Source organism: Protomyctophum bolini (genome assembly GCF_963924005.1).
Source record: "Protomyctophum bolini genome assembly, chromosome: 16".
Classification (NCBI taxonomy): Eukaryota; Metazoa; Chordata; class Actinopteri; order Myctophiformes; family Myctophidae; genus Protomyctophum; species Protomyctophum bolini.
The window spans coordinates 30844696-30870426 of record NC_137877.1 but is presented as its reverse complement, the minus strand read 5'-3'; the positions used below and the strand labels follow the sequence as shown (position 1 = coordinate 30870426).

The 25731-nt window shown below is 43.6% G+C and overlaps 1 protein-coding gene across 1 annotated transcript; it reads left to right on the top strand.

Moving 5' to 3' along the window:
• The first annotated feature begins 502 nt into the window (after positions 1–502).
• On the top strand, positions 503–25671 carry LOC308330442 (electrogenic aspartate/glutamate antiporter SLC25A12, mitochondrial-like). The gene is made up of 18 exons (XM_080785293.1): positions 503–590; positions 1088–1141; positions 3461–3603; positions 4580–4695; positions 6329–6468; positions 8419–8565; positions 9001–9139; positions 12716–12809; positions 13381–13465; positions 16149–16230; positions 17300–17458; positions 18528–18580; positions 18790–18870; positions 21043–21183; positions 22652–22790; positions 24124–24282; positions 24639–24729; positions 24832–25671. Exons 1-18 carry the CDS (start codon positions 579–581, stop codon positions 25040–25042), a joined length of 2046 nt encoding a protein of 681 aa, XP_080641419.1. The 5' UTR covers positions 503–578; the 3' UTR covers positions 25043–25671.
• Positions 25672–25731: the final 60 nt, after the last annotated feature.

The window sequence follows — 25731 nt, the reverse complement described above, 5'->3', positions numbered from 1 at the left end:
AATTGTGTTGAGTGAGTTGAGTGAGTGTCATGCTCGAAAAAGTCAGTTGAATTACCTTAGGCCTATAGTGTTTTTCTGCATGTGCAATGTGATTAGTCAGCCTATACTACTTCATGACGTTTTTTTGTGTGTGAAAAAGTCAAATCATCATTGAGTGTTTGCTCTGCAGGCTAATGGTACATAATTACTATATGCCCCTCCGTCCCTTAATATGGATGGATATTTCACAATAACAAGTAGGTCTCTAGACCGTCTAGCAGGCAGCTAGACTCTAGCTGATATAATTATTTCATTTCATGCATAATGCATTTGCTATAGCTATGCAAATGTTTTGCTTACAATGTGGTTATGTGGCTTCAAGCAGTAGATTCCGGTTTGGTTATACTTGTACAACGCGTGAGTAAAAACTCTGTAGGCTACAGAGCAGACACAATAGCGATAGTCCACGATCACAGTAGCCTATACAAGTGAGTCGTGACTGTGACATCATCCTCATCATACTGTCTGCTTCTGATTCAGATTCCTTTATGTCAACAGTCAAGCGCCTGCGCTAGTCTGTATGTGACGTCACACCCAGCATGGCGGTCAAGGTGACTCCGTCAATATTTCTTATCGGATATTTATTTTTTTATCGACAGTAACGTTGCTTATTGCTGTTGGATACGGAGGACAGCTTATCGCGGTGGTTGTTGCCTTTATTTTAACATCGTTACGAATTGCATCGTGGTCTTTGAGCATCTTTACATGTGCAGTTTGTGTACATCTCTGCTGGCCCATGGGAGACAACTGTGATGTTTACTCATTGTATCGGCTAATTGATCATTCATGTTTGATGTTCTCCTAAAAGGATGTTCCACGGTTAATTTAACATTCCGTTTTGTTCGTTTGGTGGACGCGTACCGTTACTATCGTATAACTATAACTGATCCTGCAGACACAGACTGAATGCTTAAAGTCTGAATCTATACAGCCCGGTGTTTTACTTATGAATAACCGGCAGAGATTATGTTTGACACTAGTGCCAAACTATAAAGTGTCTGTCTTGGTTGACAACCATTTATGTCATATTTCTACATTTCTGTTATAGGTGCAAGCAACCAAAAGAGCCGACCCTCACGACTTGAGGGCTATATTTCTGAAGGTAAGGTTACTCTACTGTGTGTGTGACGCATAGCTATTCATTGAGTTATACTTTATAAATTGAATGGATAATGGCCACTTCAAACGTACAAATGCATATTTATGCACACACATGAAGGGTTGAGTCGAGTGGGGTCATATTTGTGTATAGCTATAGCCTATAGTCTGTCTTTTGTGTCCAGACTCCAGTGGGGTACAAAGTAAGGAAGGTCATACAAATGCTTGACTACGGTATCCAAATGTGATGCAACAAAGAATCCCCCTTGCCATAACTTGATGACAATTAGCTAATTTGATTATCACCAGATATAAAAGTGTTATATATAATGCACTTTGAGCAAAGTCATAAGTCCTTGACATTGTGTGCACATTTGTTTATCCAATGCACACTATTGTTTGGACTACAGGCTACACACTTGTTGCTGGAAACAGAACTTCTACAGTCCTTCTACAGTTCCTCTGCACCATAAAGATGATGTTGTAATATCTAAATATACAGTTGGCATACAGGTGTTGCTATTAATGATGATCATTCTGTCCTCTTGCATATAACATCAACAACTAGCCTATAAAGCTTACTGCAAGAGGGTGAATGGACATACAATTATGTGACAGTAGAATGTGCTAATACATTGGTTGGAATTACAATTAATTTAAAATGTCAATTTAGGAGTGTGCATTGTAGTTTTAAAATATATGTGGTGTGGAGACCCACCCCCTACCCACCCACACATACATACACATCTATAGATATCTTTTGCTCTCAAACTGACCAGGGCTGGATTCTGAATGCCTGGCCTTTCTGTTAGTGGTTCATGCAGAAGAGCTATCTCTGTGCCAGAGCTATCTCTGTGCCAATTTGAAACCCAACCTAGACTCTAAAAATGACCTTTCGTCTTAGGGCCTATTTGAGGACTCAAGTTTAGCACCACAGTGTGTTGGTTCCATGACTTTCACAATACAGTTAATTTCTACAATGAAGAGTAGTGGTAGCCTACTTTTTGGGCAATGGATATACAATTGGCATAATTCAAATATGTATTGTATGTATTACAATGTATTGCATGACATCCATAATTTAAACCAGGGGTTTTCAACTGATTGTGAATGAGGAACCATGCACCACCCTGACTTAGAATCAACCTGGGGTGGGGATATGGGATATATAGTGCTTTTGTAACACTTGCTATGCATTCCATTTGCATTCCACTGTTTCTCAACCAATGGTCCATTGACTAATAATTTCCTAATAATAATGACTCAACCAGACATTCCAGTGCACTTCCCACTTCAGTTCACTGTTGGAAGGAAAATAAAAACTACATTACATTACTAAATGCATGGTCCACAGACCACCTGTTGAAAACACCCTGATTTAAACCATTAAGTAAGCAATTACGCTGTATTGTTTATTCAAGTTATTAAGTAAATTAACTGATTTAAGTTCAAACTCTAATTATCTATCTGAGCACAATACTAAGAACACCAAAAACATAATCATTGCTAGTGTGTGTGTGTGTGTGTGTGTGTGTGTGTGTGTGTGTGTGTGTGTGTGTGTGTGTGTGTGTGTGTGTGTGTGTGTGTGTGTGTGTGTGTGTGTGTGTGTGTGTGTGTGTGTGTCAGTAGCAAGGGCCTCTCTGTCTCTCCAGCACTTTAATAAACAGAAAATGCATGTTGGGATACCAATTTTATGATTTTCTGTATATTATAAAGCTTGAGAGAAGAGGAGACCCCTGTTACTGAACAAACACTATAAAGCAGGGGTCTTTACCAGGCCAAGGACCCCTTCGCTGAGAGAGAGAGAGAGAGAGAGAGAGAGAGAGAGAGAGAGAGAGAGAGATGATACAGGGATCCCCACTACTACATATTGTATAAAAATGGTGTTGCAGATTTAGCTTAAGTTGTTTGACACCAGGGTGTTTATTTGTTTACACATGATTTGTTCTATTATTATGTTGGATTGGATTCATCTGTTCAATAAAAGCAAAACTCTTAGTAACTCTGAGGATCCCCTAGGGGCCTAGGCCTATAGGGAACCCGGAACCCCCGTTGAAGACCCATGCTATAGAGTGTTTGTTCATTTCTACAGTCTATAATGATTACTGATGATTGGTAATGATTACTATCAGAATAGAGCTTGAACCTTTTAACAAAAAGGTTTCCCCCAAAAGTTATACTTACAATACCTTTAATATTCAATGCACTGTACATGCATCCTTAGCAGTGCGCACATATAGCTTTAAATCATCATACATTACGTTTTAGAGATTTCTGTTTGAACAAATGCATTGATCTCAACTGTATGTTTGTCTATATGCAGTATGCGAGCGTGGTGGAGGATGGGGAAAATTACATGACCCCCAAGGACTTTGTACAGAATTACCTGGGTCTGCATAAACAACCTCAGCACAATCCCAAAACTGTGCAGCTCATTGCTGGAGTGGCCGATACCACTAAAGATGGGTGAGTAACTCTAGTGATTATGACATTTTCGGAGTAATTCTTGAGTTCCTCTAAAACCATTAATCATGTTTTAGGTTCCCCCATTTTATGGAACTGATAATATTGGCACTAGGAATCAGGTTTTCTTAGTGTTATTCTTAACATGCATTTCAGCCAAATAAAATATTCTAGGTAAGATGAAAAACCTTGCTGTGTTATATGAAGATGATATATATATATCACACACACACACACACACACACGCACACGCACGCACACGCGCGCACACACACACACACACACACACACACACACACACACACACACACACACACACACACACACACACTGGCTCTCACCTGAAGAGACACTTACCTGTTAATCAGGATTACCTTTTACCCTTACATATGCATTTTTACACTGTACAGTATGTTTATATTATGTACCACTTTCTCCTTTCATGCTCTAGTACCCCTTGTACTCTGTATAAGAGTTTTAATTGTTGCTTAAATGAGCTACTGTTTCAGTGGGTGCTGTAAACTAGTGAACAGTAAACTCCAGGAGAGTCAGTTAATGATTTATTACAATGATGTTTACTTAGAGTCAATTGCCATCTTTATCAGTCAGTGTTACACTTGAATGATAAGATAAGATCCCAATTTAACTTTTTAGTGTAGTTGCTGTATGCAACACACTATTGTTCTCGGTCAGAGATGTGTTTTGCCAGCAAGGTGAACCTGCTTTTTGTTAAGAGAAAAGTGAAGCTTTTGGTCATGCTTCACACACTGTTGTCATGCCTCACATGACATCTCAATATATAATATAAATGGTAAGACAGAATTCAGTTTCCAGTGGATTCCTCGCAACTTGTAAATACAATAATTCACTGTACATGTGTTCACGTTGCTGCCTCAGATGTGTAATATTAGCATTTAGGTTTTCAACTTGTTAGTTTAGCAGCATTAAGGTTGTCCATTTTTGTCCTTTTTTCTTTCAGACTGATCTCTTTCCAGGAGTTTCAGGCCTTTGAGTCTGTTCTGTGTGCCCCGGATGCCCTGTTCATAGTTGCCTTTCAGTTGTTTGACAAGACTGGCACGGGGGACATCTCATTTGGTATGTGCGTGAAGATGGACATCACCACACTGGTGTAGGAGTGCACTTACATTAGCGTACAGCTTATTTACAGTGGACATATCATTTAGTTATAACCGAATAGAGCCTACATATTATGCATGATTCCAAATGAGTGTAATTGGTGTTAACATTCGATTTGTTTAGGAAATAAATGTGTATCACCCGGGAATTGATAGAAATAGAAAAGCATGCGATGGATTGAATGGTACAATTAGGAATTAGTGTCATCGGGTCTCCCCAGAAAAGTAGGTAAATGGTAAATGCACTGCATTTATATTTAGCTTCTCTCCAAAATGCTTTACATTACAATGTACTTCACATCCACCCATTCACAAACCGATGGCGGAGGAAACCATGCAAGGCACTAACCTGCTCATTGGGAGTGTTTAGCGATTCAATGTCTTGCTCAAGGATACTTAGACACTTTTGCCAGGAGCAGCCGGGAATCGAACGTGGAACCTTCGGATTCCAGAACAACCGCTCTTCATCCTGAGCCACTGCCGCCCCAGGTGGCTGTGAACACTGATTGGACACTTTTGTATACTATTTTCTATCTACTGTATGCTGGGACAGAACAATAATAGAAACTAAATCCAAAAGAAAGTACGCACTCATCTCTATCTCATCTAGCATCTCTAAAAAAACATTCAGGTGCTGAACAAAAAGATACATACAGGAGAAGGAGATGTTTTGTTTTCCTGTGGGAGCTACTAAACAGTGTGCAGACTACATCTCCTTCTACAGAACAATAATTGTACAGTATAGTCCCAGTGATGATGGCTCTGGAATGTACGTGTAGGCGTGTTTCAGTAAGCATTATACAGTATATAGATGACTCTGGGTTTCAGGTCGTTCCGTAGCATCTGCAGCCAATGAAGAATGCGGTAGACTGTTTGTCTTTCCTGGGCGTCTGGTGCCCAGTGAGCGGTGCAGAGGCCAGCTCCTTGTGTTCCTAGGCTATGATAGTGGGCAAGCGGTGGGGAACACCACATTATAACCACTTACATCTGACGAGACTGCATGAATCCAGCATGTCACCAAAACTGAGGGCCACAGAGGAGGAAAAAAGTGAAATGCTACGTATAATTGGAAATTGGTCTATCAGGCAGCCTTAAAGCTGCTATAAGCAATAATATCAACATTTTAATGACCTTTCTTTTTTTGTCTTTTTTGGTACAGCCAGCAATGGGTAGAACGCAATCTGCATTCAAAGATTCTCCTAGAAGCTTTGTCATTGGTTGATTTGCATGTCTACTTCCTGATTAGTTAATCATTGCGACCGGGTTTTCTTCGACCAATGACAAAGCTTCTAGGAACATCTTAATGCAGATTGCGGCCCCTAGATGTGTCACAGAGACTACATTTTTGGGAGCGTTCTACCCATTGCTGGCTGTTTGACTACAAAAAAAAAGGTAATTACAATTTTGACATATTATTGCTTATAGCATCTTTAAATCCCACACAGACTCCCTTAATTCCATATTATGACTGTTTCTTCAACTTGAGCCCACAAATGACACACGGATGAGGCAGGCTTATAAAATCTGTGTATCTTGCATGATTTTCCATCAGTTATCTGTTGTTATTATTCATTCATTTCTCATTTCACCAGAAAATGTGCGTGATATCTTCAGCCAAACCACAGTCCACCACCACATCCCCTTCAACTGGGACTGCGATTTCATCAGGCTTCACTTTGGCCATGAAAGGAAGAGGCACCTCAGCTATGCAGAGTTCACCCAGTTTCTGCAGGTAACAGGGACACAATATAGACCCATGTTTTCTGGAAAGATTGTTGTCTATATTTGATATTTCATGTCTTCTATGTTCAGCAGTGGTGGACCACCACTGCAATACTATAATTTTGCCCCAAAAACAAAACAAAAAGTGTTTTCCTTTACAGTCTTAGTATTAAATCTTGCATGAAGTTCAAATTGGGACCAAAACCATGGAACCAAAACCAGAATGACCACAAACTATCCCTGTTATGAAAAATGATAGTGTACTACAGTCTACAGATGGTGTGACCTACAGGCCACACCATCATATAATGTGTCATATTGTGCAGTCCCTCCAAGATTTCACAAAACAATAACAACACTATTATTAGTTACTATAAAACCCACAAACAATTGGCACCTATGAATGTTCACAGGAAAATTACCTCAGCAAACAAGGAATACAAAGTATATTGTAATTGAGTGTAATGAGAATTTCACTGGCTTATGTTCGATCAACCAGTTAGATTATAGCTAACGCGCCGACAAACATTCTGAGTGATGACCTGAAGAAAGTGCTCTCTTCGAGGATCACATGGTTCTCATTCACAGGACACAAATGATGACCAAATTATCTGATGGAGCTAAAACTCATGTTAACCGTATGTCACTGCTCAATCTCAGTGACCAGAACTAAACGTCAAATGACAGACCTTCTCTGTGTCTCTCCACCACCACATTCCTGGTATCTCAGTCGCTGAGTTTCAGTCAGATACTCTTGACTATGAATTTGGGTATTCAAACTGTTTAAGGGAGTTTTTTCCCTTTAACGGGAGCTGATTGTACGTCACTGAAACGTCCACCTTGTGTGTAGGTTTTCATTTAGCTCAGCAGTCAGCTCTGTAAAGGTATAAGCTCTATGACCCAGGTGTTTGGTTGGAAATGGATGTATGTGGGCCTCAGAGTAATGCTGGGTGGTCTCTGTCTGGGTGAGAGTAGTTGGACAGACTAAAACCCTTGCTCCGCCATGAGTGTGGGATCCCTCAGAGCACTTTGTGGTTTATCATAGTTGACTAGGGCTTCCCACCGCTACACCAAGGACCCTTGTGTGTGCAAGTTTGAATTTAGATCGATCAATATTATTTCCTTTCCTCTGTCATGTTGCACCCGATTCCATTTAGTTCCTCTGATGGCAATTGGTTTAAGTTTCTTCCTTCAGCAACAATCCTGAAAATATTCTTGAAACATTTCTTGAGTCCAGTCTCCAGTGGCTAGATTTGGTATCATGTACATATTTCAAACACACTTTGCCCTGCCACCTTGTGGTTATTCTATTATTGCTGCAACTGACCGGCCAAGTTGCATTTCAAATCTGCATGACATAATAAACAAGGATCTGATATTTGTGTGTTGGACTTAATGACGACAGTTTAGTGACCAACTAATGAACAGTATAATATTCAGATGAAGAAAAGCACTGCAGCTGACCTCTCCTGTTATAGGGTGACTTATGCAGATGCGAGCAGAGATCTCCTGGTTGTATGCGATGAGCTTTGACAGCAGACTTGACCCTGGGTCAGTCTTCATCTGCATCCCCTCCTGATTGCACGGCTGTCATATTGAATCACTCTCCTTCTGGACACACTTGCCGCCCATCCCGACTTTCACAAGCTCTGCTCGGCTCTGGCCCGAGATCAGTCTATGCTGGACATGGTTTCCATTAGTCTCCAGAGAGACAGTGGTGATTACAAGAGGCCAGTGTCGTAACACTGTCACATCTGATGACTTCCACTTCGCTAAAAGCAATGTCTAACGCTGATATCGTTAGACTTGCTTTCTCCAAATGTTCTATCTCACCGCTGTTCTGTAATGCAACGCTCCTCACCACAGGAACCCCCCGCCCCCCTTTTTGCTTACTTTGTTAGCTGACAGATTCACCATTTCTCTCTCTCTCTCTCTCTCTCTCTCTCTCTCTCTCAAACAGGAGCTGCAGTTTGAGCACACTCGCCAGGCTTTTATACTGAAAGACAAAAGCAAGAGTGGCTCCATCACTGCCATGGACTTCAGTGACATCATGGCCACCATCAGACACCACATGCTGACCCCGTTTGTTGAGGAGAACTTGGTCTCGGTGAGTTCCAGAAAGCAGCACACCTGTCGTTTCAGTGTGAAGGATACAGGGCCCAATGTAAAACCACAAATTATGATTCACATCCATGTTAATAGTTTTGTATGTTGACATGTTGAAGCTGTTCATTACATGCATGGGTGATTTTAGTGGAGATAATTAAAGTTGTCGCCAAAGCCAAATCCATAAGTGATCATGCACCGGAAATAACAGGTGTTCAACAAATGAACGCAATGTTCTCATTAGTTGCGGGATTCGTTGTGGATTTAGGTTTTTCACACCCTTTGACTGAAATTTGCAGTTGTGTCTGCTAGCGGGGTTTTTAATCCCTTTCGTTTTGTAAGTAGGAAATCAGTCATCTTCAGCAAGTGGTTGTATGACAAAGTATGAAAGATGGAATTAGCCCTGAATGACAGCAACCTTGGATCTTCCCGCCAGGCCGCCGGTGGCAGCACATCCCACGTGGTGAGCTTCTCCTACTTTAGTGCCTTCAACGCGCTCCTCAACAACATGGAGCTGGTTCGCAAGGTGTACGGCACCCTCGCTGGAACACAACGAGACACACCGGTCACCAAAGGTATTACTGCCCTGGCCTGAACGAGTTGCTGCTGCACAACACACATGTATACGGCTGTCACGATTACACATTTAAGTTGATGATTCATTGTTACACAAATAATTGTGATTTATTTGTGTTCATTTGCATTGGAACGTTGGAACAAGTTGTATTTCCGCTTGTCTTTTAGGCTTCGTAATCACAAACTGCACAGGGCAGATATGACAATTAAGTTAAATTGACAAAGAAATCACTGACTGACACATTTAACATTAAAAAAACCTTTCCAAAAAAATGTACAAAATAGTTGATCTACAAGCTTGTAGACCTGCTATTTCTGTTATTTTTGAAAAGAATGTAATGACATTTTTCAACAAGCAAACGATTGACGATTATGGGAAAAAAAATGCGATTATCTCAAATAGTGACTGGCCTACCGATGTATCAGTAACAGGAGTTATAAGCGTGTGCATTCCATTATGTTGTATGCAAGATGCTACATTTCATGATGTTTTATGAAATGTCATCTGTTGTGTGAAATGTGGCTTTGCGGTCATGCTTCAACTCTTTTGACAGAGTGGTGTCAGGGAACACAGGGAACATTATACCGTAGCACTAAATTCATAAGGTAAATAAACATCATAATGTGATAAATTGGTTCATCCCTCCCTTATGCTGTATGTAGATCTGTGGAAGTGGTAGTGAACTGTTAATCACGTCTCCTCCTGCCCCATCTTTCCCATTGAGATGTATACTTTACCCTGCTTCTGTGCTAGCTGTCTCTTCATTGTCCCCTGCAATCTCTCAGTTTCCCTCATGTAGGACAGACTTGGGTCAAATAGTCAGTCAATTATTCTTTATTTCAGTTTGCTGGGTTATATTGCATTTCAGCATGAGGTGGCCTAAAGCAGTGGTTCCCAAACTCTTTCATGTCAAGGACCCCCAAATTGACACCAATTATCCCACGGACCCCCATTTGAAAAGATATGCTAGGGACCCCTATAAGAGAAGATTTGCAGTGATTCTCAAACCGTTTAATTTCAAGGACCCCCAGTTTGACATGCATTAGTCTACAGACCCCCATTTAATGGCATTTCTATTCCTGAGATCCCAATGAGAGTGTACAAATGGAACCTTATGGGTCTGTAACTCTGAGATTGTACAAATAGAACCAAATGGACCCGTAAGGGTATCATTTAGGGGGAGACCCCCTGGAACTCCCTCAAGGACTCCTGACCCCACTTTTGGAACCACTGGCCTTGAGCAAGGCACTGAGACTGAACCCCCAACTGCCCAGTGAGCAACAGTTCCCAAGTGTGTGAGTGTGAGTGTGAGTGTGAGTGAGTGTGTGTGTGTGTGCCAAGGCTGTACCCTAGCCATTATTTTAGGACTCGAACTTCGGCAGGAATTTTCGAGTGAACATTCGGACCAATCATGACATACACAATTAATTTTTCGGGCCAAACAAAGAATTAGAAAGTAGATAAAACGGCAGGTTACAACACGTTTGGTTCTTCTTTGTAATTATTTGGTCCAAAATATTGTGTGTGTTGTCATGATTTGTCACGATAAGAGTTGGCTTCGTACGACGCTTAAAGGTCTTTAAATAAATAAGTTTTGAAATGCCTATGGAGAAAATGAAATGGAGAATTTCCTGGGCCACTAGTCGTTCTGAAAGGGGGAGGGACTGCGACGCTCTATTGTGCAAAAGGATGCCTGTTTAACAGATGAAATGTAAGCAGGGCACAGCAGGGAATCGAACCCCATCCCAGTAAACCAGGAGCTCCATGCCTGTGCCAAAGTGCTTAGTTTGCGACGCAACGCAAAACACCTACTCTAGTAGGAGCCCTACCCTACCAGCCCTACCCTACCAGCAGCAAAGAATACAAAAACAGATACTTACCGTGAACCATCACGTTCTTCTGCAGATGACAGGCAGTGTCCACAAGTTAGGTGAAATGAGGTGAAATGACAGAACCGGCCGAAATTGTGGCAGTCGACGCAAAAGACGCAACGCAAACGAGTGCAACAGCAGGCAGCCCGACACGACGCAAACGCAGCAACGCAAACGCAAACGAGAGCAACACCATCAGTACCCTGCACACCCAACACCAGCGACAGCAAAGGACAATAAACAAGATTTGTACTCACTGTGCAGCAAGCAGCTCTTCCCAGCAGCAGCTATAGCATACAGTTCCTACCTCAATGTCTTGTGCAGGGAGGGGGGCATCGGTCTGGGACACTTCACATGGGCTCCAGGGTGGGGGTCCTCGGGAAGCCTAAATTGGTGGGGCTGTGGGGCCCACGGACATGGCTCGTCTCAGGGTCCAGGGCTTGGTGCTGCCTACACCACTGGTGCAGTGACTCTTCATATTCTGGAATTACATGAAGAGAAAAGATAAGCGTCATGCAGGCATACATCACATTAGAAACACATGTGGCTGTATAGCCTTGTCAGCCCCCACAACCCATATTTTACAACTTATCATCCCTCCCCCATTATTTTATAATATATATAATTATATAACATGACATATATATTATAATAGAATACATCAATATTAATTATTAAACCAAAAGTTCAAACATAAATCAAATGCTTTCAAAATAAACAAACAGTTAACCAGTTGATCCAAGTTAATGACACCAAGCCTATATGACTCACCGAAGAGTAACCGGGATTGTCACAGTGAACAGGGACCTGCTGCCATGCTGCTGCCAAACATTTCAGCCATCTTGCATAGGTGGGAGTGGGAGTGGGGAGTGTAGGAACTGATGTCACCTTTATACTGCCTTGATTGACAGTTGACATGGGTTGCCATTTGCGGGTTGCCATGTTGGCTGGGTTACACTTACATTTTTAATATATACATTTTCCCCCAACTTTTGAAATATGTTTTCCCTTCAGCTTTGAATGAAGTTTAAGCCCAACATTGTATTGTGCGTTTGTGACAATACCAATTTTATATTGAAGATGAAGTGTTAGCATGTTTAACCAAAGTGGGTGTGTGTGTGGGTGTGTGTTTGTTGCTGATTGGCTGCAGGCCCATCACCAAATTAATGTGCACAGGGGATTTTGGAGAGGGACAGCACAAGGAGATAGACATAACTTCTGACAGGAATGCACGAGAAACTTACTTTTTAACATATATAACATTCTCGCCGAGATATATTTTCGAGTTAATAAAAAATGATTTTTTTTAATTTATTTTTTTTATTAAAAAAAAGAAAAAGAAAAAACGAATGGTTCGAACCCATTAATTAAGATTTGAGTGCCAACCCTAACGAGCGAACATTCGAACCTTGAATGTTTGGGGACAGCCTTAGTGTGTACGTGTGCATGTGCGTGTGCGTGCGTGCGTGCGTGCGTGCGTGAGTGCGTGCGTGACATTAACCTCACCCATCTTGCCCCGAGGTGGGTTAGACAAAACCACCAGATATTTTCACTCTTTGACCCAGGTCGGAATAATATTTATAATTAATAAGTCTGTATTCCCCCTGTATGGAGAATTAATGTGTTTTCCATGGCTTTCCTTGAATAAGAACCTGTTTTAACTGTGCATGACACCATTTCCTCTTGTCGTCATTTTCATACAGAGGAGTTTGTTCGTGCGGCCAATAGGTTTGGCCAGATTACACCAATGGAGATTGACATCCTGTACCAACTTGCTGGTCTGCACTCCCACTCTGGGTAAGGTTCAGAATCACTCTGTCCTTGAGTACACATTAAGTATGTTTTCTTTACTACTGTCCCTGCAGCCCTCATCATTCAGTGTGTGTGTGTGTGTGTGTGTGTGTGTGTGTGTGTGTGTGTGTGTGTGTGTGTGTGTATATATATATATATATATATATACAGTTCCATTTCTGATTATCCCTTGAATGTGATAAAAATGTTACAGCCTCATTTATTGGATGTAAATTCTAAATTATTGCCCATTCTGTTTAACAACAGTGGCTCCACTGGTTGCTTTACAAGACAAACATAAAACATGGATGCAGACTTTATGATGCATCAGGCCAGTGGGGAACATTTGCCTCTTTGACGCGAATGGTAACAGAACACTATGGTTTTACTTGTTGGATTGCGGGCGCCTATCCAGTTGTGTTTGTCTGTTGTTTATATAAACTCACGTTAAAGAGGCAATAAATTAGAAGTTATAAGGCCATAAAGGGTCTGTGGAAAATGTTACATCACCTGCTTGTGATAGACACAGGGCTATGGCTTATTTCCTGGCGTAACGTAACCATTCTCCCATGTTCAGACGGCTGATCTATACGGACATCGAGAGGATAGCGCCGTTGGAGGAAGGAGCGATGCCATATCACCTGGCGGAGGCCCAGAAACAGGTATCTCTCAATACCCCTCACCAGAAACAGGTAGACTGTGGCTGACATCTCTCCATACCCCTCACCAGAAACAGGTAGACTGTGGCTGACATCTCTCAATACCCCTCACCAGAGACAGGTAGACTGTGGCTGACATCTCTCAATACCCCTCACCAGAAACAGGTAGACTGTGGCTGACATCTCTCAATACCCCTCACCAGAGACAGGTAGACTGTGGCTGACATCTCTCAATACCCCTCACCAGAGACAGGTAGACTGGCTCTCAATACCCCTCACCAGAGACAGGTAGACTGTGGCTCTCAATACCCCTCACCAGAGACCGGTAGACTGTGGCTCTCAATACCCCTCACCAGAGACAGGTAGACTGGCTCTCAATACCCCTCACCAGAGACAGGTAGACTGTGGCTGACATCTCTCAATACCCCTCACCAGAGACAGGTAGACTGTGGCTGACATCTCTCAATACCCCTCACCAGAGACAGGTAGACTGTGGCTGACATCTCTCAATACCCCTCACCAGAGACAGGTAGACTGTGGCTGACATCTCTCAATACCCCTCACCAGAGACAGGTAGACTGTGGCTGACATCTCTCAATACCCCTCACCAGAGACAGGTAGACTGTGGCTGACATCTCTCAATACCCCTCAACAGAGACAGGTAGACTGTGGCTGACATCTCTCAATACCCCTCACCAGAGACAGGTAGACTGTGGCTGACATCTCTCAATACCCCTCACCAGAGACAGGTAGACTGTGGCTCTCAATACCCCTCACCAGAGACAGGTAGACTGTGGCTCTCAATACCCCTCACCAGAGACAGGTAGACTGTGGCTCTCAATACCCCTCACCAGAGACAGGTAGACTGTGGCTCTCAATACCCCTCACCAGAGACAGGTAGACTGTGGCTCTCAATACCCCTCACCAGAGACAGGTAGACTGTGGCTCTCAATACCCCTCACCAGAGACAGGTAGACTGTGGCTGACATCTCTCAATACCCCTCACACAGTACTCACATTTTGTACTTTGTAAAAGTATCAATACGGCAATGTAGAAGTACGCTATTCAAAATTGACTTGAGTAAAGGTACAACAGTATTGGCATCAAAATGTACTTAAAGTACCATAAGTAAAAGTAGATTTTCAAGGTTTAAAATATCCAAAAATCTTCTGAAAATAGTAGTAAGATATTACTCAAAATCTACAAAGTAACTAGTAACTAAAGTTTAATTGTAGTGGAGTAAAAGTACAATATTTACCTATGAAATTTAGTGGAGTAGAAGTGAGAGTACTGGAAATTGGAAATATGCATAACAAATACCTCAAAATTGTACTTACGTATAGTACTTAAGTAAATGTACTTAGTTACTTTCCACCACTGCCCCTCACCCACTTTTTTATCTGGGCCCTGTACTCCTTTAGCCTGTAACCCTCTCCGAGAGAGGAGTGAGGAGACTGCTCAGTGACTGAATTAGCAGAGTGCCCGTGTTTCTTCTCCCCCTTGTGAAGTGCATTAGTAAAACTCCCAGATAAAAGTCTACCAATTATAGGTATAAAAAGAGGCATGGATTGTTTGCGATACTGCTATCCCTGAAAGGATTTTATTCAGCGGTGCTTAGACGAACACATCACACGCTATCATACATCTGAGGAGCTAATAGGATGCTTTTATCAGTGTGGGTCTTCGGGAGTCTTAGCCTTCGGCAAAGTCTGTTTGGAGTGAGAGCAGAGTGCAGGGGTGGTGGGTGAGTAGGGGGCGGGGGGGTGAGGGCTGGAGGCGCGGGGTGGGGGTGATCTGGATCTGGGAGAATGAAATGGTTCCTGCCTCAAACCGGATGACACGGTCCTCCGTATCAGGCTGTGGTCAGACCTCTCAGGCCACTCGTGCACCCAAGAGTTCTGCTCAGCGTTCTGGAATTTCATTCCGGCAAGGGTGGCGGGGGGGGGGGTCTGGGGAAGGACGGACGTGGACATGTTGCAATTCTCAGGTCTGCCCCCCCAGTAGGAAGAGGGATAATCGTTTCAAACCTTTTGATCAAGACCTCAATCTCGTTAGCATGCAAGTCTCAGTGGAAGCAGCTGGGGGAGACGGAAGTAGCCTGATCTGCTCTCCGCTCCTCTTAAACTCCCCCTGGCCTGGGCATGCATACTATGACTCTGAGTCTTACTCTAGCCGTGTTATATTCATGTAGATACTTATCTGTACATGGAAAGGCTTGTGGGACTAATCTGTTCCTCTGCACCACAGGGAAAACAAAAGGGCTCCACTCACGACATCAAACACCAGAACAGAGATCAAGTAGATAGGGGAGAAATTATGCTTTGTTGTAAAAAAATAAATAACATAAGACCTTTAGCCACTATAGCCCCTTGCTAGCCTCATACTAATCAATTGTCATCCCTGGAAAACTGTGAGGAGTCCACGACCATACACACTCATTTACTGTATCCAAAAGCTGGACTGTCTGTGATATATAATACTGGCTGGTGAATTCGACGTTAGAGCCTGACAGCTCTGCATTCCATTGCTCTCCTCCTTTTTTGAGTAGCTCCGTCGCATTTTTCCTCTCTCCACAATGTATCTGGTTCACTATAATTTAATAGTCAGCCGATTCATGGTTAGTGTCGTGATCCCTCGTCTTTCTCCAGATTCATTTGACCGCCGGTGTCTTTTCTCCTCATACAGCACGGTCACGATGCGCCTCGGGCCGTCTGGCTCCAGGCGGCTGAGTCTGCCTACAGGTTCATGCTGGGCTCAATCGCCGGAGGTGAGTGACATGTCTGCCGTGGAGCCCCCCGGGCCGCCGAGGGGTAACCCTAGCTGGGCTAGACTGGAGCGTTGAGGCCCCCCGGGGCTGGCTATTGTGCTGTAGGGAGAGGGGCTCTGATCTGAGACTCCTGCATTGTGGTGCTGTGCCACTGGTGGCTCCAGGCTGTCTTTAGGGTCTGAGCCTTGGAATGACACAAATCTTCCGGAACCGTACTCTGGAATCTCTCGTCTAATTACACTGGAAGGAACTGATACAAGGAACCTCTGACATACAGTAACTGCCCCTGAGATAGGAACATAATTGGTCTTTCTGTGTGCGTTTGCATACAGTAATGTGCCTAAGCGTGTGCATGCGTGTGCACATATGCTCATGACTGCAGTCTGCAGTATATCAATCCTAATTGACCTTTGGCACTCAAAGTTGTGCATTCAGGTGTTGGAGGGGCATCACAAAATGGACAGTGAAACCTCCATCTCTTTATAGTTATAAATAATCAACCTTTTCTCACACTTTGTGCTGATGAACGATGCCAGCAGTTTTTGCATGTTTGAGCAAAGTCATTACTTTGATGTCAGACAAGACATGGCAAGCCAGTGTGTCTGAAAACAGGATTTAGTGCAACCTGCTGTAGCTCTGCCTCCTATACAGTATACTCCCTCCCTACTGTCTGACCTGAATGGCTGTGTTCATGTACGTTATACACACACAAACATGCACGCACACACACACACACACGCACACACAATTTTTAGCACCTGTGTAGCAACACGCACACACTATTTTTAGCACCTGTGTAGCAATAACTCTCTGCCACTACTACATTCTTACTCATGTGACTTGTTATGTGACTACATATGTATTATTGTACATTATTGATGTATTTCACAGTGTCTCAGGAAAACACACAGAATATATCACATTTGTAATCATAGTGTGTGCAGAGTGTCTATTAGATGGTCTAGAAATGAGGATGAAATCAGAAACAAAATGTATATCTTGCAACTTAATATCGATTGTCACCAGGATACGGCAGGTGTGATGATTAATCCATAATAATGTCTTTTAGCCACCGGTGCGACGGCCGTGTACCCCATAGACCTGGTGAAAACCCGCATGCAGAACCAGCGCTCCACAAGCTCCTTTGTAGGAGAACTGATGTACAAGAGCAGCTTCGACTGCGCTAAGAAAGTGCTGCGATACGAAGGCTTCTTTGGCTTCTACAGAGGTAATAACACACTTATGTTACAGAACCTATAGAATCAGAGTGTACATATTGTATATGGGGGTGTTCTGGTGGGAAAGCATCATGAGTTGTCAGTGTGCTAATAATATCAGCGGCGTGGTTTGCTAATTGATACCAGAAACATTTGCCCCCTCCCTATTCAGCGTGTAATAAAGCAACAACACCCAGGGGTCACGTTTTCATTATCTCTGTACTGAGGGGGAGCTCCCAGAGGGTTCATGTAGTAGCACTGTCTGATCTAGCTCCGCCAGCACGGTGATAGTGCTGTTGAAGGCTTGTGATATACAACACTACCCTCAGCCCTGGAGCCATTCAAATGAGGGAAGTCAAGACTGCCATCTACTGCTGTGTCCACTACGGCGGCTCTTTGTTGCTCTGCAACTACTGCCCCCACCCCGGCCGCCTGATGTGCGCACGCACACACGCACGCACGCACGCACGCACGCACGCACGCACGCACGCACGCACGCACGCACACACGCACGCACGCACGCACGCACGCACGCACACACACACACACACACACACACACACACACCCTTCCTCTATCTCTTCCACACGATGAGAGAGTGATTGACTGAGAGACAGACACGCTTGGCTGTTTTTTGGCTGCATACCAGCAGTGGTCACTCAGCAGCTCCTTCAGAAGTTTATCTGCGGCCGATGAGGGACAGACGGTGAAACAGTATGGTGGTTATCGCCGCTGTAGACCCACCCACCCACCCTCACTCCACTCTGCTCACCCCTGGCCACACAGCTCTCTCTGTTCCCCCACCACAGTGGGATCAGGCCTTGACAATGCTGATCCCGCAACACACCAGTAGTGTCATATTTTGGGCTTTTGTTTGTTGTCAATGGGGTCTTTGTGCTTAGATTGGGGTGCATCAGATGTATGAGCCATATCTGTAAATATTTATGGGGTTGTTTTACCTGCACAAGAATCACACAGATTATATTGTACCAACTGTCAATGGATATATTCATCTCAAGCCAGAGTTGCTGTGTCTACCTGTCGGGTATTGTAATGGTGTCTGTGAATAATATTTTGCAGGTCTCATACCGCAGCTCATTGGCGTGGCCCCGGAAAAAGCTATCAAACTTACGGCAAGTCTTTCAATGTTTAGCTCAGAATGCCCTGGGAGAAAAAAAACGAAACAAAATGTTTGTAATGAACAGCTATGAATGATAAATAAATAGTGCATTGCAGAAATACACTATTCAAATTCAGGATGTGGCTGCAATCATAAGTTCACATTAAAATGCTGTGCTATCAAGATTGTGTCTCAAAACCTTTTTTTTTCCTTTTTCTTCAGATGAACGACTTTGTAAGAGACAAGTTCACCACAGAGGATGGAACCATCCCTCTGTTTGCAGAGGTTCTGGCTGGTGCAACTGTAAGCAGCCTAATGATATTTTCAATTCTATCTATGGAAACAAAGTCGTATGCACACCTGATCGGCGCAGAGACGGGTGCGTAGACAGGGATCAACGTAGGTCACTTTATTCAAATTCTATCTATGAGAATACCCAAAAGAGAGGTTTCTCGCTTAAACTTAATACATCTAGCCTAAGAGAAAGAAAAGCATTTTATTATTTTGTTGGATTATAATATTGCTTTGAAAAGTTTTCTTCAGGATCCCCATTAGCTTCCACAAAGTGGTCGCTAGTCTTCCTGGGGTCCACACAAAAATGTATACAGTACAAACGATAATAAAAAATTAAAGCAGACAAAATCTACTTACCAGCAAAAACAGTGAAGTCGCTCTGCATTTAACAACTACCAATAGTCACAAATACAGTGTTTACACAAAATACAAAAAAATGATGAAAACAATTACATCAATTTATGTTTAAGAAAATGTGCTTCTGGTGTGTGTGATTTATGGGGAGCATATTCCAAGCTGAAAAAGCTCTATGAAGAACAGTTCTCATCATACTATTTTGGTTGTGGTTTGGCACCACCGAGCTCACTTGACGAGTGTAATGTTCAGGACATAATCACGAATAATTTCGTGTACGCTCCTTGTTTTCAGTTTATACCAATATTGAGTAATTCCATTAAATCAGCGTGTGACTGATTGCAATAATGCAATAATAACAGATTGACATCCCAAATTCGTTATCTGAAGAGGTAAGGTTGGCTCGGGTTCCTGAACCCTGCTAATTGTGCACCATTTAAGAAATTATGCCTGTGTGAACGGGCTATTTTTACCTTTGCTAATTTGCCCCCGCTGTAACATATTCCAAGTACATCATTGGATTAAGGCAGTAATTCCCTGGTTCTCCCCACGCCACTGACTGGGCTGCTGTGAAGTGAAACAGGCTCTCCACGGAGCCGAGCCCGCAGGTTGCTTGGCGGAGGAGCAGGGTCTGCGGGGTTGCGACCTCTGTCAGTGTGTAATTGGAGGAAGGGGCCCTGGAGGGCCTTGGATGGAGTTGGCTCTAGATCAGTGTGATTGAGTTTGACAACATGGCACATACCTGAGGCTTGGTCTGCCACAGGCCTGCGGACGCCGCGCAAGGACACGTCTTCACACAAGGACAGCACCGAGGATGCTTCCACCACCCACTGTTGAGCACTTGAAATAGAAAGGGATACGTCTTGTACACGTCCTGCCCCCTTTTGACCCCTGAGATTTCTGTATAGAGAAGCTTTTTTCGTAGGAACTGTTCCACCTCCTGACGTGAAGCGCAAAAGTTAAATGTCACATGAATCTGAAGGGATGGCATGTTAAGTTATCTTACCCGGCAGAATGAGGAAGATAAAGTGATGGCCACAAGGGGGATGAGTGCAATAAATCAGAGTAGCGGATATTCCCCTTCCACTTTGACTAAATGTGCAAAAGGCTTTTTTTAGATCATTGCTCGGATGTTTACAGATAGGACCCCTGCTCTGAATGTCACCAGCAGCCATCCAGGGGCCTGATTGAATTTGGGGTGGGTGATAAATGTGCCTGAGTCAGAGCGGGCCGTGCCTCGGGGGCCCTGCTGCCTGGACCATGATGGACCCGGGTGATTCCACAGTCCCCCTTGGGAGCGGGGTGAATTGGGGAAGTGTGCGGGCCGAGGCCAGGCCAGGCCACTCACCCCTCCACAGGAGACGCCTCGGGGGAAAGGGAAGGGGGCAGAGGGCTGGGTGCCGGGGTCAGAGCCTTCCAACCATCAGCCAGGGCTTCTCTTCACCCCGGTGCCTATTTCAACCTGACCCGACTGGCTCCTCTATCAATGCCTGCCTTTTTCTCCCCCTGTCAAGGCCATTCTTCTGATAACATGGGATCAGATCGAGAAATAAAGTATCTTTTGTGCATCAGGTTTACCGAGATGATTTAAAAAACTATTTATCAGGGTGAAATGCTTACACATCACAGATCATTATCGCCCTCACCCGAGCTTGACCCCTCAGATGTGGTTAAAGTGGTAACCTCGCATAATTACGCCAGTTTCACAGTGGGTTGACCGACTCACTCACACACACACACACACACACACACACACACACACACACACACACCGCACCGTTACCGTTAACAGCAAACGCATATGAACACAGTTGTTGTTTCCTACAGGCCGGAGGCTCGCAGGTCATATTCACCAATCCCTTGGAGATTGTAAAGATCCGTCTGCAGGTGGCTGGAGAGATCACCACAGGTCCCAAGGTCAAGGCCCTGAGTGTAGTGAGAGACCTGGGCTTTTTCGGCCTCTACAAGGTAAGGTCAGCAGGTCTCCATCTGCAGAATCCATAAGCATGCATGTATTCTGTAGCCCTGTCAAGCGCCAGACATTGGCAATGGAAGTTGCCCGTTCATAACACAAAGTTACACTGTCTGCAATTCACTGATGTCCATGTGTTGTTAATACCAACGCATTGATTGTATTAAACACTATGACATAGCATTGAATGTATACATTGAAAATGTTACGGTAGCTCAGTTTATATACCATCATTGCAGTTTACTCATTGTTTCCTAACACGGCATATACCAAGTGTTGTGTATACAAATTCATAGTGTACCGTGTACTGTAGGCATAATTGAGTTCAGAATCTGGAATTGAGGATTACACAACCCTCTGACTCTTGCAATTTTCCAAAACAGTGTTTAACATGCAAAGTACACAGCAGCCAACAACCAACAGCAAATTAGGGAGGGATTATGCTCTGCTACTGCTCCCCTCCAGATCCTTGTGGGTTTTCTTACATCTTGAATCATGTGTTCATAGTCCATATTTTAATGAGTAGCAGACAGTGTGGGGCTTGTTAAAAGACTTCCTCTCAGTAGATGGAGCCAGCAGTCCCAGGCCCATGGTAAATCTGTGTGTGTGTGTGTGTGTGTGTGTGTGTGTGTGTGTGTGTGTGTGTGTGTGTGTGTGTGTGTGTGTGCGCGCGCGCGCGCGCGCGCGCGCGCGCGCGCGTGTACATGAGTTATGGGGGCCTAAAGGGCCACAGCTCTGCCTGGGGGCCTTTGGCTCCTACTGTGACCACCACAGCTCCCTGTGGGTTGGCTCAGACAGCTCCCAGGCCAGATAATTCCCAAGGCGAAACCACACACGCCTCAACCGCTGCCTGTACCCCTTTAAGTAGGACCACAGTCCACTCATGTTTTATATCAGGGAACATACAGTAAGACAGGAGGAAGGTCTGCAGCTGCACTTTAGAGAGCACAGCATGAAAGCTTAGAAGACTGGGCTTTATGAAGGTATGCATGGGAATAAGAAGAGAAGATGCCCCACATTGTGCTTCACTGTGCCGTCTCTGCCACTCACGCCAAAATAACCTGTACAATGTACTGCTTTCTGAAGAGCACTATGCATGATTACCATTCTCAGGCGTAAACGGGAGCATAGTGTTGTTTCTTTGTCACTCTGTCTCTCTCTAGTCAGGTGTTAACCCATTTTGACCTGAGATCAGGTTCTAAAAATGTCCTGACAGTTTTCTGAAAAAGCTGTTTCTATGTCAGTCGTTCTTCGATTTTTCAAAAATAGCAGACCTACAAGCTCTTAGCACGGCACTCGGTGCCGCGCTATGAGCTTGTAGATCTGCTATTTTTCAGTAGCTAAAGAATAACATAATGCTAACACCAAAAGGGGTTCCCGCCCAAAATGGGTAGTGTTCACACAGGTGTTGTTGTCTCTGGTTATGCAGTTGTACAAAGGAATACTTTTGTGTGTTTGTGGCAGGGAGCGAAAGCGTGCTTTCTGCGCGACATCCCCTTCTCCGCCATCTTCTTCCCTGTGTACGCCCACTCCAAGGCGAAGCTGGCGGATGAAGATGGCAGGTTGGGGCCACTGCAGTTGCTCTGCGCTGGAGCTGTTGCAGGTAACAAATACATCTGGAATGCTCTGCCCGCTGACATTCAAAGTCTTAGCGTTAGTATACTATATGAATGCAAACAAACGTGACTTTGTTTTTCCATGTGATGTATGTCCATATTTTAGTATATGAATCATATGTAATATATCAATATTGTGTTATTACAATAGGTGTTATTATTATTGGTGTTTTTCACTGGCTGACACTGTAGTCCGGCAGCCGGGGGTGTGGAGTGGGAAATATAGTTTTTGTTATTGGCCTAAAATATTGTCTATATACATATATTCATGAATCCACTTGCTGATCGGTATTGAGCAATTGTTTTTTTATAGGGGTTTATATGTGACCATACCATTAACAACCTATATAAGGCAAAATTGTCAACATTTCATTATGCTTTAAGTAATATGTGACATGTCAAACTAGGGTTTTTCATGATTCTGAATCCATTCCACCTTTCAAGCATAAGTTTTGCACAAAAAACACTCCTTGGGATAAAAACGGCCATAGCAGTCATAACAAATGTGATGAGGTCCGCACATTTTGGGCACATTTGGGCTAAAACGGCCATAGCCACTTGCGTTTGTGTTTTTTTGTGCAAAACTAATGTTTGGAATGGATTCAGAATCATGAAAACCCCGTAGTTTGACATGTCACATGCTACATAAAGCAAATTTAAAATCTTGCCTTATATAGGTTAATGGTATTCTCACATACTGTATATCCCGCTCCATAAAAACAATTTCTCAATAGCAAGTGGATTCATGAATGCATGTATGGACAATATACATACATACAGTATTGTCCATACATACATTACATACATACATTAGGTGATAAGCATTATTTAGAAATAGCAGATCTACAAGCTCATAGCGCGCCACCAAGTGACGCGCTACAAGCTTGTAGGTCTGCTATTTTTTGAAAAATCGTGAAAATGTGCCACAAATCTTTGAATATATATTCTTTCAGAAGACCTTTTATTTATTTCGACGTCAGGCCTAAATGGTTTAAACAAAAGAAGCTGGTTGGCTGCCGTACTACTGGGTGATTACGCCTGCCTTGGAATACGTTATCATGTCCCCGATTGGGGTTGCCCACTGATATGTACTATAGATCAATCTCAAGTGTGCAATTTCTCCTTTATACGGTGTGCACGTGTGTGTAATATATGTACAGACAGTATACACACCCACACAGTATGTCGCTTCATAAAACTGTACTATAGCACTGCAGCGGGTTGTCAGGATGCCATACTATTTATGCATAATACTGTATACTGTAGCGAGTCTATAGTGACAGTGCCTCATTATGTCGGTTGGTGAAATATCTCATAAAGGAATACCGGCTGCTTCGCTGGTGACCCCTGCTGATGTCATCAAGACCAGGCTCCAGGTGGCAGCCCGCGCGGGCCAGACGTCGTACAGCGGAGTCATCGACTGCTTCAGGAAGATCCTCCACGAGGAAGGCTTCAGGGCGTTCTGGAAGGGAGCAGGAGGTAAGGAAGGCTTCAGGGCGTTCTGGAAGGGAGCAGGAGGTAAGGAAGGCTTCAGGGCGTTCTGGAAGGGAGAAGGAGTTAAGGAAGGCTTCAGGGCGTTCTGGAAGGGAGCAGGAGTTAAGGAAGGCTTCAGGGCGTTCTGGAAGGGAGCAGGAGTTAAGGAAGGCTTCAGGGCGTTCTGGAAGGGAGCAGGAGGTACCGACTCACGCATGCATAATGCACCACAGACAGTCCAACAAGTGGTTTCATGACTAGGAAATGAGGTCGCATACTGGGAGTGGGGACACTGTTTATCAAGTCATTCGAGAAATATCAAACCCTACAAAGTGTAATTTTCAGACTTTCCCTTCCATCAGCCCGTGTCTGCAGGTCTTCGCCACAGTTTGGCGTGACCCTGGTGACCTATGAAATGCTGCAAAGATGGTTTGAGGTCGACTTTGGAGGACAGTAAGTCCACTTTAACCTTAGCGCACCCACATTATATTATTAGTGTTGTTCACCCATATCATGATTTCGCCATGACCTTGACCTTAAACCTCTCCTCCGCAGTCGTCCTACTGGTTCTGACAGACCCACACCCAAGTCCAGGATTGAGGATCTTCCAGCTCTGTCGGCAGACCATGTTGGAGGCTATCGCCTTGCTGCTGCTACATTTGCCGGCATAGAAAGCAAGTTTGGTTTGCACCTTCCCAAGTTCAAGCCCTCTGGAGCCGTGACAGCCGAACCAGCTGAGCACAAAAATGAGCCGCAGGCCTCGTAAAGCCCAAGTTATGCTTTGTCGCACGGCAGTGTTGCTCGCTGTAAATAACTGCTTTTAGTGACAAAACGAAGATGCGTTGTGTTTGGTGCGTACAAATCTATTTTAGGCGAGCGATGCACATTTATCACTTTAAAGTCACTTATGTATGGAGAGCGACACCATCTGAAACAATGTATTTAGCCAACGCACATTTATATGCCGACAAGCGAGGGCTGCATGCTCCTGAAGTCCAAAGTCCCAAAACATTTCCCAGCCTTTATCCCTCGAAATTGGTTGTATTGAAAATGGAACACCACTGCCCTTTCATTTATATGCAATTGAATAGTTGTAATAATACTTTGAATGCTGCATGAATATGGCTTTCATAATTTACTTTGCATAGCTTGCACAAGTTTATTGTACATATTGTACTTCTCTGTGAAGGGACATTATGGCATTATGGACGACTGTTATTGTGTTTCTCTATGCGAAGCTTTGGTGTTCATGTGTGAAACAGAGTTACATTTCAGTGACTTGAGAGAATGTACAGATGTTTTCAAAGTGTTTATTTTGAAATCATAAACTGGGTCTTGGGAAATAATTTAAATGTATTTATTGTATTTTGTTGAAATAAATCGTTTAAAAAAATTGTTCTGACTGTGTGAAAAGTACATTCTCAAATTTGATGTTTGGAGATTCTTTAGGACACA